General features: G+C 47.5%; 1 protein-coding gene across 1 annotated transcript in view; it reads right to left on the reverse strand.

The window, feature by feature from the left end:
* The window catches only part of LOC135516348 (protein AF-9-like), a 59117-nt gene continuing 44354 nt past the window's right edge, over positions 1-14763 (reverse strand). The window contains exons 8-14 of the mRNA XM_064940600.1: positions 5876-5948; positions 5680-5733; positions 5425-5557; positions 5061-5160; positions 4409-4465; positions 4052-4123; positions 1-2476 (exon numbers count right to left, since the gene is read on the reverse strand). Coding sequence (XP_064796672.1) covers positions 2345-2476; positions 4052-4123; positions 4409-4465; positions 5061-5160; positions 5425-5557; positions 5680-5733; positions 5876-5948 — 621 coding nt within the window. The 3' untranslated portion in view covers positions 1-2344. The remainder of the gene's footprint in view (positions 2477-4051; positions 4124-4408; positions 4466-5060; positions 5161-5424; positions 5558-5679; positions 5734-5875; positions 5949-14763) is intronic.

Consider the following 14763-nt stretch of genomic DNA (forward strand, 5'->3'; position numbering starts at 1 on the left):
TTGGTTTAAAAGAATAATGACATTTATATTCAGTGGCTAGTTGAAGAAAACGGGTTGTCATCAAATTACCAAGTTGTCCTTGGAATTCAGTGACTAGAAGGAAACATCACAAATGCGAAACCTTGGATCACACAAAACCAGTGTACTCAAAGAAATTACAACTGTGCATTTGGAATTGCAACTCTGCAAGGTGTCTGAGAAACCGCATAGTAAATGGGTCTGATCAGGTAGAACTGACAGAGACTGAGGAAAATAATGTCCACATTCAACCTAACAAGACTGCAAATTGCTCTAATAACCTCACCCTGTTCATCTTGATAGGAGACTGATGGAGATGACTGCTAGATGCAGAGGATAACTGGGGTGTATTCAGTAGAGCAAAACATTCAGAATGTTGCCGATAGGAATGCAATGTATATGGAGCTGAACTGACTCCCTATACTTGAGGACCGATATCTGTTTTGTACAATATATTTACAGCTTAATGTTCTGTAACATTTTACCCTCCTGAACAGACCCAGGCATTAAATAGCCCTTTGAGGTTGGTGTTTATGTCCATTCCTAACACCCCCTTCTCACCAAATGGAGGTATTTTACAGGATATTCCTTAAGTAGTCTTGTTTCTCTCCCAAATAAAGCAATAACAAACATTTGGGCCACATGTAACTGGACAAGTGTTAGTGGGGTCTGCATTTGAACTGTATTACTTTATCTAAGAAAGAAAGTTAAGTGTTTTGATGAAATTAACTGGTAGGAGATAATTAGCTGCATGATGTGGATGCACCAGAAGGCAGTTTGACTAAAGCACACATTTGTTGGGATTTTAAAACTATGGTATACTTTCAAACCTTCCAAAAAATGAAGGATGACATTGTTATCACATATACAGTTTATATGCAAATAAAGACTACATCATGACATCCCAACAAAAACAAACATCTTTGGGCTTAGAAATTAAACTGGAGAAATTAGGGACAAAATGCGAGTCAATCAACAGGACATTGCAACAACATACAAAAAGACAAATGTAAAAATCACACCGTGCCAATAACTGCTTTCACCACAGGTTGCACATGTCCTCATCTGTACAAAATACACATTTTATTGTATGTCCTAAGAATAGACAAGAACTTAAGGCAGACATGGGTTAAGCAAAACACAACATACTGCCTTTGTGTGGCCCAGTGAGTAGCTACGACCACTGGTATTCCCATTGAGGCGTCGCTCGGCAGACTAAACCAAATCAACATTAATTCCTCAGATTAGAAAAAAGGAAAATGTCCTCCAGAACAACGTGAACAAAAACATGTTGTTTTCTCAGTTCTATTTTTTTCTCAATTCTAATGCACAACTTTGATTTGGCAACCAAGGACCCCGTGAAATAAATAAGATTCAATGTCTTTGAGTACATTTCTTCCATCAAAATTCCAGGATTCAAAATGGTTCATTTTTAGCACAGGCCTGCTGACAATAGATTGTGTTTGACCACACACACACACACACACTTGGTTTCAACTTGTGGACAGCAAGAGCTGCGGAATACAAGCGACAGCTTGTAAAAACGACATGCAGCACACTTCTGAAATTTGCCTAGTCATCATCCAATACATCAATTCAAGTTTAGGTACCAAGAATGGAATATAAATTGATGCAATTAATACAATTGTGAGTCCACGATTGGTCTCAGCTTGTACAATTGGGCATTGATAACATATCGTTTGAGAAGGCAGAATTCCTCATAGAGAGAGAGGGAGGATTGACTGATCCGTCACATGAGATAATTGAAATCTCAAAGTTGCTCCACCATCCTTCCAGAGCTAGAGAGATGCATATTGTGAAGTGCTTGCACAAGACTAATTCTGTTTTGCTACTATTAACACGCACACCTGAAACTCAAACTCAATAAATAAAGACTGACAAATGTGGTAAGGCAGTGTTGAACATGCATCATTCATCACAAAGAACAAAAAATTCTACACACATACATGATAATAATATGCACATTCCTTTTAAGAGCAAGGTCTCCGTTTCTTTCCTCCGGTTTGTTTTGTTAACTGTGGAATTCTTTCAAGGCTTTCTGGGTGATATTCCTGGTCGACAGGACTCATCTCAAGGGTGATGCGACACGCCATTCAGGTCTGTGTCGCTCGCGGGCTACCCCGGTCGTGTGGAGAGCCAGGTTCCAACGAGTAGAGTGGCACGACCATAACCGCCAGGCACAAGGACCCAGGGCAAGGGCTGGCCGGTAGTCTTTTTTGCAACGCAGAGAAAGTTCAAGTAAAAAAAAACAAATAAGAGGAAGAATCCAAAGCTCTTCCTCGTGGCAGCTTGCTGCTTCCAGACCTCATGACGTCCCAGACATTTCCAGGTAACTCTGGAGCTTCCGTACAGTGATTTTGTCCAGGGAACAGAGGTCAAAGTCAAAAGTTGTGTTTGTGATGTGGAAGTGTCCAGTCTCCTCGATGAGGTTCACGATCTGGGAGGCAAGAGAAGGCACAAAAAGAAAAGCTGTCAGTTAACACTCAGACTACAGTATGTAAACCCAAATCCCAGCAAGAATGGAGAAAGTGTACACATGACTTTATGTTGAATCTTCCACATTCAACATAAACAGACCAATTATATTCCATGCATGTCCTCCTCTTCCTAAAACAAACGAGGAATGTTGCTTGGATAATATAGTATGTCTAAGCAGCTGATATTAAACTATATTGACCAGCAGCTGAGTTAGTTTGTATGTGCACTACTGTCTTAGAGAGCAGCCTAGTCATAGACAAATGTTGGACCTCACACAATACTTATTAAAAACACATTTGTGGGAAATGTCATTGAGCGGTTGGTGGGCTAGTGTCGGTTGAACTTGGAATGGGGACCCCCCCTAATTCACTCCATCCCATCCCTCACATGCAGAACGCTGTATTAGAGAGGGAGAGACCCAAATTGGAATTATACTTTTTCCTTGGCTGGTGTCTTATTGGTTCTAGTTCTCCTCCGATAGGAGTGTATGTGTGTGTGTGTGTGTGTGTGTGTATGCATCTTCCTCGTGGTAATTACAGGCACTCGTGTGTATTTGTTGATGAAGCAACAGCAGTGTTGTAACGTAATGGGGACCCAAACCTGATCCGTTTCACACTACCGGATGGAATTTCTCCTTCTCCCTCGGAGTGCACACCGGATTCAGGAGTGCAGGGAGACTCCACCCATTGTTATGACACAGCAGATAGATGCTTGCAAGTCAAGTCGCAACAACCCCCTCCCCCCGCTTGTATCCGCAGAGATGGAACCACACCAAGATTTTCAGACCTGGTTTTGGTCATGTAGGACAGCATTTTGGCTGATACTTCCATTTTCCATGACAGATTCATTTCTATTGGATATAAACACAGTCCCCATTTTTGGTTTTCATCACAATGACAACAACAAAAAAATCTCCCATGGGCAGACAGACAATCTAATTTAAAAAGACTCAACAATGACATAAGCCCATTTTTACATGTGTGGTTTTCCTAAACAGAGAGACTGGGGAGGAAAAATAGTGTTGGGAGGTTGGAAAGTTAATCATTCCCATGTCTCGTTTTCTGAGGACGTGGAACGCCTCTCCGAACTCTCTAAACGCTCTAAACGCTCAGAGGATTAGCTTGATTACGCCACGAGTCAGCGCGCCACTTGCTAATTTTGTTTGGGGATGAGTTTTTCCACCGATGCTCGGAGCCAAACTTTTCTTTAGGAGAACGAGGAAGAGCGAGACCGCTCCTTGGCAACTGCGGCTGGGAATCGCCATTAATGCGGTCATATGATAGGCCTTGTGAACATAAACAAGAGGACGTTTGCTCTTAGGCGGAGTGGAAAAAAGGTTAACCAAATAATCTATCGTTTCCAGACACACATAGATGAAGTCCTCGACTATAATGTGGCGAGTAACATACAGTATGAAGTTGTTGGACATACAAGCCCAAACAAAACCACCCTAGCAAGTAACATCTTTGCAAACAGGTTGTTTTCTGAAAACACATGTACTACACACACACACACACACAGTATTAAACCTCACCTGTTGTAGTATGTGCCTCTCTCTCAGTGTCATCAGTCGTCTGTGTAGCTCCACCAGCTCATCCAGGTAAGCCTGAGTGAGTGAGATACCAATTGAATAGTTCCAAAAGTGCAAACTCAAGCTAAATCAAGCAAACCTTCAAGTATGTATTTGACCCAGGCCTGTTAACTAGTCACACCATCTGGGACTATGACAAAAAGAGTAAAGGTTGGATGGCCAAGGAAGAGTGTCTGTCTCCTGTCCATTTACATGAGCCTTGGTGAACATGAAGACTTCTTCAGTGTAAGATTACACCCAATGTAACTCCACTGGTATGACCTAATCTACGTAAGACCCAACTGCAAGGAAGCTACTCACCTTGTCACAGTCAATGTTTTTATTCTTATCCTGCTTCGTTTGCTTCACCTCCAGTATCTGCGAGACATCAGGGTTGTATTTATTAGTACACAACGTAGCAAAACATTTCGCAATGGCAAATAAGTGTTTCTTTTGGACTAGTTCAAGAAGGACCATTCCAGTTTCAACCGGTTTGCTTTCGTTTTGTTCATAAGGAATACAACCCAGATAAGGAATTACCATACGTGCCGCTGGACAACCGCTGATTAGTTCACACAACAGTCATTATTTACATAACAGTGTGGTTGGCGTATGAGGGAAATTAATCGTGGGAATTACGGGATGCTAATAGGACAGATATTTCCCTACGAGCAGCATTGGATAACAATAACAGCCATGTTCACTTTCATAAATGAGGAGCAAAATGGCAAACTACACATTAGAAGGTTTCCTCCCAGCAGTGTTTATGCTAATACAGTATTTACATGAAAATATTTACATAAAAAAGGGGGGAGGGAAACGTATTCGGTAAATTAATTAATTGTGGTTGGGAACTATTGTTTGGCTACTCTAGGATGTGAAACTATTCAACATCAGGGATACCAGTTGATTTTACTGATAACATGTAAGTAACAATCCTCTGACAACTGCTTATCATTTCCCCTGGTCTTACCTGGTTATTACTGGTCTTCAGTAAAGGCGGGGGCTCGTGTCGAGAGTGGGGAGAGGGGGCTGAGCTGTTCTCGCTCTCACTGCCGTCACTCAAGCTGACCCTGCAGACAAAGAGGATGACAAGAATTAGAATACAAAATAGAAATTAGTCCGAGGTTGTTTTTCATCCAATCGTTACAACCACACACACCTAGGAGCAGCACAAGGTCAGAGCAGTGTCCCTGAAACTATTTTTTAGATAAAGAGCCTTGCTCAAGGGCACAACGATAGCAGGTGGTACCCGAGTTGCCAGTTCATTACAGCCCTACTGAACACAACAATGGGAGGGGCCAGAAGGGCCATGACAATGGCCAGGCGCTAACTACCGGCGATGGCGGTGTGTCATGTGCGTGTGCACCGGTCGCTCCAGGTCAGAGTCCATGTCGTCGTCGTCCTCCGAGTCATCCTCATTGTCTTCCGACTGAAGGTCATGGATTATCGAACGAAGGGGACCTAACACTGTGTGTGTGAGAGAGAGTCAGTGAAGAGGAGCTCACAACTTTATATACACATTTCACTGTCAACTCATCATGCTTAGTCTTGTGATTCCATCCAAGGACTGTAGTTAAGTGAGAGTATACCTGTGTGGGCTGTGCCAGGGACGGCCCCTACCTTCCTGCGGACGAACTCGGCCACTGTGTCCATGGAACAAAAACACATGCATGGAAGTGATTCAAAATGTAATACCCCCTTTTGTCGTGACCAATCCCCCCAAAAATGTATAGTTATTCCTGGGTGATCTGGGGAAAAGTGTGTATGCATAGGTTCTGGTGTTACCTTGCCGTTTGTGGCTGGCTGCAAAGCCTGAGCTGGAGCTGGAACTGGAGCTGGCCGGACTGGGCTGCTCCGACTGGGAAAAGGAGAGAGGGGGAGAGATAAGAGTCCCATAAACTATTAGAGATATACTACATGGTAACACCAGCGATCGCAGAGTGAACAAAGCCCATTGCGTAGGATGCAAACACAGTGTGCACAAAACACTAAGAGGACAGTAATGCCATCAGCAGCCAATGAGTCCAGTTAGGGGAGCATACAATTACCACAAAAGGCGTAGAGGGAGAGAATCTGAAGTCAAATGTCTACTGTCTACTGATGGCATAGAAGTAGCTTCTATGCCATCAAAAGGAACATAAAATTCAAAATACCAATTAGGATCTGGCTAAAAATACTTGAATCAGTTATCAAACCCATTGCCCTTTATGGTTGTGAGGTCTGGGGTCCGCTTACCAACCAAGAATTCACAAAACGTGACTCTGCATGCAGAATTCTGCAAAAAATATCCTCTGTGTACAGCGTAAAACATCAAATAATCCATGCAGAGCAGAATTAGGCCGATACCCGCTAATTATCAAAATCCAGAAAACCTTCCATAACAAAGCCATCACCTACAGAGAGATGAACTTGGAGAAGAGCCCCTCCCTAAGCAAGCTGGTCCTGGGGCTCTGTTCACAAACAGACCCCACAGAGCCCCAGGACAGCAACACAATTAAACCCAACCAAATCAAGAGAAAATTCTTTACAATGTTTAAGTAATTATTTGAGTTAACAAAAAAACAGAGCAAACTAGAATGCTATTTGGCCCTAAACAGAGAGTACACAGTGGCAGAATACCTGACCACTGTGACTGACCCAAAATTAAGGAAAGCTTTGACTATGTACAGACTCAGTGAGCATAGCCTTGCTATTGAGAAAGGCCACCAAAGGCAGACCTGGCTCTCAAGAGAAGACAGGCTATGTGCACACTGCCCACAAAATGAGGTGGAAACTGTGCTGCACTTCCTAACCTCCTGCCAAATGTATGACCATAGAGATAGATTACACAGATCCACAAAGAACTAGAAAACAAATCCAATTTTGATTAACTCCCATATCTACTGGGTGAAATACCAGTGTGCCATCACAGCAGCAAGATGTGTGACCTGTTGCCACAAGAAAAGGGCAACCAGTGAAGGACAAAACACCATTGTAACCTATTTTTGTTGATTGTTTTCCCTTTTGTACTTTTAAATATTTGTACATCATTACAACTGTATATAGACATTTGACATGTCTTTATTCTTTAAGTGTAATGTTTACTGTAAATGTTTTGTTTATTTCACTTTTGTTGATTATCCAATTTCACTTGCTTTGGCAATGTAAACATTTTTCCCATGCCAATAAAGCCCTTTAAATTGAATTGAAATTGAATTGACTGAGTGAGTGTCACTTCACAGCGTGAGGCGATTTGAGATAATAAAGTTAGTCCCTGATGGGCTTAACAGTCCCCCCCCCCCCCCCGTAAATCTGGGCTTGTCACACACACACACACACACACACACACAACCATAATGACGATAGATTTACAATGCTTTCGGCTGAGAACAGTATTCACACCCCACAAACACATTTGGGCAGGAAGGCAGCCAACAACAGGTAGACTGTGCAGCAGGCTCACAATAAAAAGGGGATTCTGGTCCATTCCCACATGCAAAGGCAATACGTTTCTGGGGCCAGACAAGTACACAGTCTAAACAAATCCCAATGGAGATGCAGCAGACACAGACACATTAAGTTAATCAACAACTCAAGTTCTCTGTGTGGAGTCAGACCATCATTCATCAGATTTAATGTCATCATGGTACCAGAGTTTAATACAAACCAATTGAAATATATTGATCACTAGTCTCCACTGGGAAAGATGACTTTTGATCCCACGTCCCACAGCTTGAGAACCTCTGCTACAGTTGAAGAAGTCGGAAATTAACATACACTTAGGTTGGAATCATTAAAACTCATTTTTCAACCACTCCACATATATTTCTTGTTAACAAACTATAGTTTTGGAAAGTCATTTAGGACGTCTACTTTATGTATGACACAAGTCATTTTTCAAACAATTGTTTACAGATTATGTAATTTACTGTATCACAATTCCAGGGGGTCAGAAGTTTAAATGCACTTAGTTGACTGTGCCTTTAAACAGCTTGGAAAATTCCAGAAAATGTCGTCATGGCTTTAGAAACTTCCGATAGGCTAATTGACATCATTTGAGTCAATTTGAGTTGACATCATGGGGAAATCAAATTTCCAAACGCCTGAAGGTACCACGTTTATCTGTACAAACAATAGTACGCAAGTATAAACACCATGGGACAACGCAGCCATCATACCTCTCAGGAAGGAGACGCGTTCTGTCTTCTAGAGATGAAGAACAACAGCAAAGGACCTCGTGATGATGCTGGAGGAAACCGGTACAAAAGTATCTATATCCACAGTAAAACGAGTCCTATATCGACATAACCTGAAAGGTCACTCAGCAAGAAAGAAGCCACTGCTCCAAAACCGCCATAAAAAAGCCAGACTACGGTTAGCAACTGCAAATGGGGACAAAGATCGTACTTTTTGGAGAAATATCCTCTGGTCTGATGAAACAAAAATAGAACTGTTTGGCCATAATGACCATCGTTATGTTTGGAGGAAAAAGGGGGAGGCTTGTAAGCCGAAGAACACCATACCGAAGGGAAATTATGTGGATATATTGAAGCAACATCTCAAGATATCAGTCAGGAAGTTAAAGCTTAGTCGCAAATGAGTTTTCCAAATGGACAATGACCCCAAGCATACTTCCAAAGTTGTGGCAAAATGGCTTAAGGACAACAAAGTCAAGGTATTGGAATGGCCATCACAAAGGCCTGACCTCAATCCTATAGAAATTTGTTGGCAGAACTGAAAAAGTGTGTGCGAGCAAGGAGGCCTACAAACCTGACTCAGTTACACCAGCTCTATCAGGAGGAATTGGGTCAAAATTCACCCAGCTTATTGTGGGAAGCTGGTGGAAGGCTACCCCAAACGTTTGACCTAAGTTAAACAATTTAAAAGCAATGCTACCAAATACTAATTGAGTGTATGTAATCTTCTGACCCACTGGGAATGTGATAAAAGAAATAAACGCTGAAAAAAATATTCTCTACTATTATTCTGACATTTCACATTCTTAAAATGAAAGTGGTGATCCTAACTGACCTAAGACGGGGAATTTTTACTAGGATTAAATGTCAGGAATTGTGGAAAAAAATAAGTTTAAATGTATTTGGCTAAGGTGTATGTAAACATCCGACTTCAACTATATATATATCATCATGAGAGCACACCTTGTCATATCCTGACTGACACTCATTTTAGTACAGGGAGGAAGATGTGTGCATAGAATACTGCACTCCAAATGTCACCAGAAGTTCACTGAATACACCAACTTCTATATCCAAGTCGCTCTACAACAAATAGTTGTACATTTCGCCAGCTATTTTAAGTCAGCACAGAAGGGGCTAAAGCTGATGGTTCCTTTCAGGAGAAAGAGAAAATAATTAACCATTAAGTTAATCCTCTTTGGAGGGTGGCCCAAAAGGACATTTGAAGGAGCCATTAAAGTTAATCTGAATGAATTTGTTTACATTCCACTCAGATGACCCCTTGGAAAAACCAAGCCAAGGCAGCACAAAGCAGTGATTTACAGCCAGGACATGGCTAGTGCAAAATGTTTTCAGCTGATAAGGGCTTGATAGGGCCGTCTTACACACACACACACACACACACACACACACACACACACACACACACACACACACACACACACACACACACACACACATATACCAGCTGAAACAAAGAAATTGTGGATTTAGAGCCTGAATGGAGAGCAAAAAATATTTTCCAGAGGACACAAATGGAAGTAATTAATTTCCAGGTGTTGATCACTGCATGGCTTCCGTTTCCTGTCTGGCTTGTGAGGTGTGCAGGAAGGCATCTCCATTCCAATTGTGGAAGTGTCAACAAATGTCCATTACCCCACACACACTACACCCCCCCCCCCCGAACTTGCCAAGTGTCAGGCTGGCAAGTGGGGTGCACTAAAACCGAGCCCCCTGTGTGGTCCTGGGGAGTCATGCGAGAATCTTTGATTCTCTCCCTTCCTCCCTCTGGAGCGTTTTACAGCCTGTTTGTCTGTCTGGGTGTCTCATCGACATCAAATGCATGTCTGCCTGTCGTTGTCCGGCTAAAAAGTAGACACTTGTAAAAAAGAGAGAAAGAGCGAGAGAGGAGAGCGCTCGAGAGAGCGAGCCTTCCAATAGACAGTTGGCCCCTTAGAAACATCCACAATTCCTTCCTAGGTACAGAGCCACAGAGCGAGGTCAAAAGGCATGGAAACTTCAATGGCCGTCAACTTAGACAACAAACATGCAGCTGGTCTATTGGTTTATTGGTCCAGGCTTCTTCAGTAAGTCGTAAATCTCACCGCCACTCTGCTTTAGGGGCTTTTGTCTTGCCTTGCTCAAAGCCACCAAAGCAGCCCTCTTAAAGGACAATAAACATGACTTTAGTATTAGGTTGCTCCAATCAATCTATCCTCGCTTCTCTTTCAGAGGGTCCCAAAGTGCGAGACAGGCACAAGATGAACGTCTCTGGACTTTGCCAAAACGTCTTAATTTGCTCTCGATTCAGCAGGAGGTTGAGCAAACAAGTTAGATTCACTGTGAATTAAGGTTCTGTGAGCTCTCAGTTGGTCGCGTAGTAGGTCAATTTAACACAAACTACATTTAACTCTCAGACATACAGCACTCCAATAACACAAAACCAGCCAAACTACTACTGTTTCTCTGAGAAAGGATTAGGACAGCATGGAAGGTGACATGCACACAGCCTACACATTTCATATAGATGAGGGACCAGCTTGTTTACTGTTGTATAAAATTAGGCTAACGCTAACAAACAGACACATCCATGATGCAAGAAAGCGAGCGCGGGGCCAGCGAGAGCAAGCAAAAAAGAGAGTGCGGGGCCAGCGAAAGAGCAAGCAAAAAGCGAGCGAGCGGAGCCAGCCGAGAAAAGAAAGCGAGCGAGAGAAAGGCGGCCAGCGAGAGAAAGCGCGGCGCTCAGAGAGCGCGGCGCCGAGAGAGAGCGAGAGAGCGCAAGAAAGCGAGCGCGCCAGCGAGAGAGAGAAGCGAGCGCGGCGAGCGAGAAAGCGAGAGAGAAAGCGCGGCGCGCGGCGCAGCGAGAAAGCGCCAGCGAGAGAGAGCGCGACAGCGCGGCGCCAGCGAGAGAGAGTGCGAGAGCGCGGCGCCAGCGAGAGAGAGTGCGAGAGCGCGGCGCCAGCGAGAGAGAAAGAGCGGCGCCAGCGAGAGCGAGCGCGAGCGCGCCAGCGAGAACGCGGCGAGCGAGCGAGAGAGCGGCGCCAGCGAGAGAGACAGCCAGCGAGAGAGAGAAAGCGAGCGGCGCAGCAGCGAGCGCGGCGAGAGAAAGCGAGCGCGGCGCCAGAGAGAGAGAGACAGAAAGCGAGCGAGGGAGCGCCAGCGAGAGAGAGAAGAGCGAGCGCGGCGCCAGAGAGCGAGAAGAGAGACAGCGCGGCGCCAGCGAGAGGCGCGGCGCCAGCGAGAGAGAAAGAGAAAGCGAGCGAGAGACAGCGAGCGAGAGAGAGAAAGCGAGCGCAGCGCCAGCGAGAGAGAGAGAGAGAGAAAGCGAGCGCGGCGCCAGCGAGAGAGAAAGAGAGCGAGCGCGGCGCCAGCGAGAGAGAAAGAGAAAGCGAGCGCGGCGCCAGCGAGAGAGAGAAAGCGCGGCGCAGCGAGAGAGAAGCGCGGCGCCAGCGAGAGAGAGCGCGGCGCCAGCGAGAGAGAGAAGAGAGCGAGCGCGGCGCCAGCGAGAGAGAGAAAGCGAGCGCGGCGCCAGCGAGAGAGAGAAAGCGAGCGCGGCGCCAGCGAGAGAGAGAAGGCGAGCGCGGCGCCAGCGAGAGAGAAAGCAGCGCGGCGAGCGAGAGAGCGGCGCCAGCGAGAGAGAGAAGCGAGCGCGCCAGCGAGAGAGAGAGCGCGGCGCCAGCGAGAGAGAGCGCGGCGCCAGAGAGAGAGGGAAGAGAGAAAGCGAGCGCCAGCGAGAGAGAAACGAGAAAGCGAGCGCGGCGCCAGCGAGAGAGAGCGAGAGAGAGAAAGCGAGCGCGGCGCCAGCGAGAGAGAGCGAGAGAGAGAAAGCGAGCGCGGCGCCAGCGAGCGCGGCGCCAGCGAGAGAGAACGAGAAAGCGAGCGCGGCGCCAGCGAGAGAGAGAGAGAACGAGAAGCGAGCGCGGCGCCAGCGAGAGAGAAGCGAGAAAGCGAGCGCGGCGCCAGCGAGAGAGAAAGAGAAAGCGAGCGCGGCGCGCGAGAGAGAAAGAGGCGCCAGCGAGAGAGAGCGCGGCGCCAGAGAGAGAGAGCGAGCGCGGCGCCAGCGAGAGAGAACGAGAGAGAAGCGAGCGCGGCGCCAGCGAGAGAGAGAGAGAGAAAGCGAGCGCGGCGCCAGCGAGAGAGAGAAAGCGAGCGCGGCGAGCGAGAGAGAGCGAGCGGCGCCAGCGAGAGAGAGAGCGAGCGAGCGCGCGCAGCGAGAGAGAGCGAGGCGAGCGCGGCGAGGCGCGCGGCGCCAGCGAGAGAGCGAGCGAGGCGCCTGCGAGAGCGAGGCGCCAGCGAGAGAGCGAGCGAGAGCGAGGCGCCAGCGAGAGAGAGTGCGAGAGCACGGCGCCAGCGAGAAAGCCAGCGCGGCGCCAGCGAGAACGAGAAGGCGAGAGCGGCGCCAGCGAGAGAGACAGCGAGCGCGGCGCCAGCGAGAGAGCGAGCGCGGCGCCAGCGGCGCCAGCGAGAGAGAGACAGCGAGCGCGGCGCCAGCGAGAGAGAGAGAGAAAGCGAGCGCGGCGCCAGCGAGAGAGAGCGAGAGAGAGAAAGCGAGCGCGGCGCCAGCGAGAGAGAGCGAGAGAGAGAAAGCGAGCGCAGCGCCAGCGCGCCAGAGAGAGCGCGGCGCCAGCGAGAGAGAAAGCAGCGCCAGCGAGAGAGAAAGAGAAGAGAGAGAAAGCGCGCGCCAGCGAGAGAGAAAGAGAAAGCGAGAGAGCGCGGCGCCAGAGAGAGAGAAAGCGCTCAGCGAGAGAGCGAGCGAGCGCGGCGCAGCGAGAGAGAGCGAGCGCCAGCGAGAGAGACAGCGAGCGCGGCGCCAGCGAGAGAGACAGCGAGCGCGGCGCCAGCGAGAGAGAGAGCGAGCGCGGCGCCAGCGAGAGCGCGGCGCCAGCGAGAGAGAAAGCGAGCGCGGCGCCAGCGAGAGAGAACGAGAAAGCGAGCGCGGCGCCAGCGAGAGAGAAAGCGAGCGCGGCGCCAGCGAGAGAGAGCGAGCGAGCGGCGCAGCGGGCGAGAGCGGCGCCAGCGAGAGAGAAAAGCGAGCGCGGCGCCAGCGAGAGCCAGCGAAGAGAACGAGAAAGCGAGCGCGGCGGCGCCAGCGAGAGAGAGAACGAGAAAGCGAGCGCGCGCGCCAGCGAGAGAGAGCGAGAGAGAAGAGCGGCAGCGCGGCGAGCGAGAGAGAAGCGAGCGCGGCGGCGCCAGCGCCAGCGAGAGAGAGAGAAAGAGAGAACGAAAGAGAAAAAGCGCGAGCGCAACGCCAGCGAGAGAGACAACGAGCGCGGCGCCAGCGAGAGAGAACGAGAGAGAACGAGAGAACGAGAGAACGAGAGAACGAGAGAGAGAGAGAGAGAGAGAGAGAGAGAGAGAGAGAGAAAGCGAGCGCGGCGCCATCCATGATGCAGAGCCTGTGTCTCAATTACATGACAGGGAAGTTAGCCTGACCTTCGAGTCCGTTCATATGATCTAGCCATGTGTACTGGTGGGGCCTTGAGGCTTTCCGCTCTCCTTACTACTTTCTCCCTCCACTTTGGTGGTTCCTTGTTTACCCCAGGCCTACACAGCATGGCGGAAGCCCAGATCAAAAGGACGCGAGTAGGGCTAGCCAGGACTGGGCCACCAGGGTCGTCACGGCAGCCTGTGGAGAGGACTGAGCACCTGGCATTTTTCTCCACTCACCCTGCACCCACCCAACTTGCCATTTAAGACCAGTACTGTAGGGTAAATCCCCACCATCACACACACACAGCTCCTACATCTCCCACCAACACCACCCCGTGGACACGTTTGGCTTGGGGTTGCAATGCCTCTGCTGGTTCTGGCAGGGAAATGGTTAAGGGAGATTAGCGTGTGTGTGTGTGTGTGTGTGTGTGTGTGTGTGTGTGTGTGTGTGTGTGTGTGTGTGTGTATAATGTACTTGGAGTGGGGCCAGTGAACACGCCATGGTCATGAAAGAGAACAGTTGAAAGCAAACAGAGAAAGACAATGAGATGCTTTCTGCCATAAATGCAGAATGTTTGGCCCCTTTTCCCTCCTTTCTAAAGGCAAAAGATTAAAGAGGAACTCTTGGCTATTCATGGCGTCCTTTTCCCATTCTCCTTGGGTGTCGTAAAACCCAGCTTGCTTTTCTGCTAATAAAAACAGTCCCTGCTTTGTGTTGAATTTCTTCACGGAACACGTGAGGAGCTGGCAACCCTCTGAAAGACCTACGTATTCATTTCAAGTTTAAAATTTAGAGGCAGGAGTCGTGCAGCAAGCAACAAATATCAGCATTCTAGTATCATCCTACTGAGAATGTGTAATTAATGCACAATTGCATTGATTGCCGCCATTCATTCATTTCGGTACAGTATTGGCAGTTGTCAAACACGTTGGTCTCGAAAAACTATTCTCGTTCTCAATAGTGTGCAGCGAATTCTACTAGATGAAAAGCCGAAATGAATATGACATCCTGGCATTTAAAAGCAAACCTTTTCAAAATTTCACATACTATATAAAAATATGTGCATA

The sequence above is a fragment of the Oncorhynchus masou genome, chromosome 27 (genome assembly GCF_036934945.1).
Source record: "Oncorhynchus masou masou isolate Uvic2021 chromosome 27, UVic_Omas_1.1, whole genome shotgun sequence".
NCBI classification, from domain to species: Eukaryota; Metazoa; Chordata; class Actinopteri; order Salmoniformes; family Salmonidae; genus Oncorhynchus; species Oncorhynchus masou.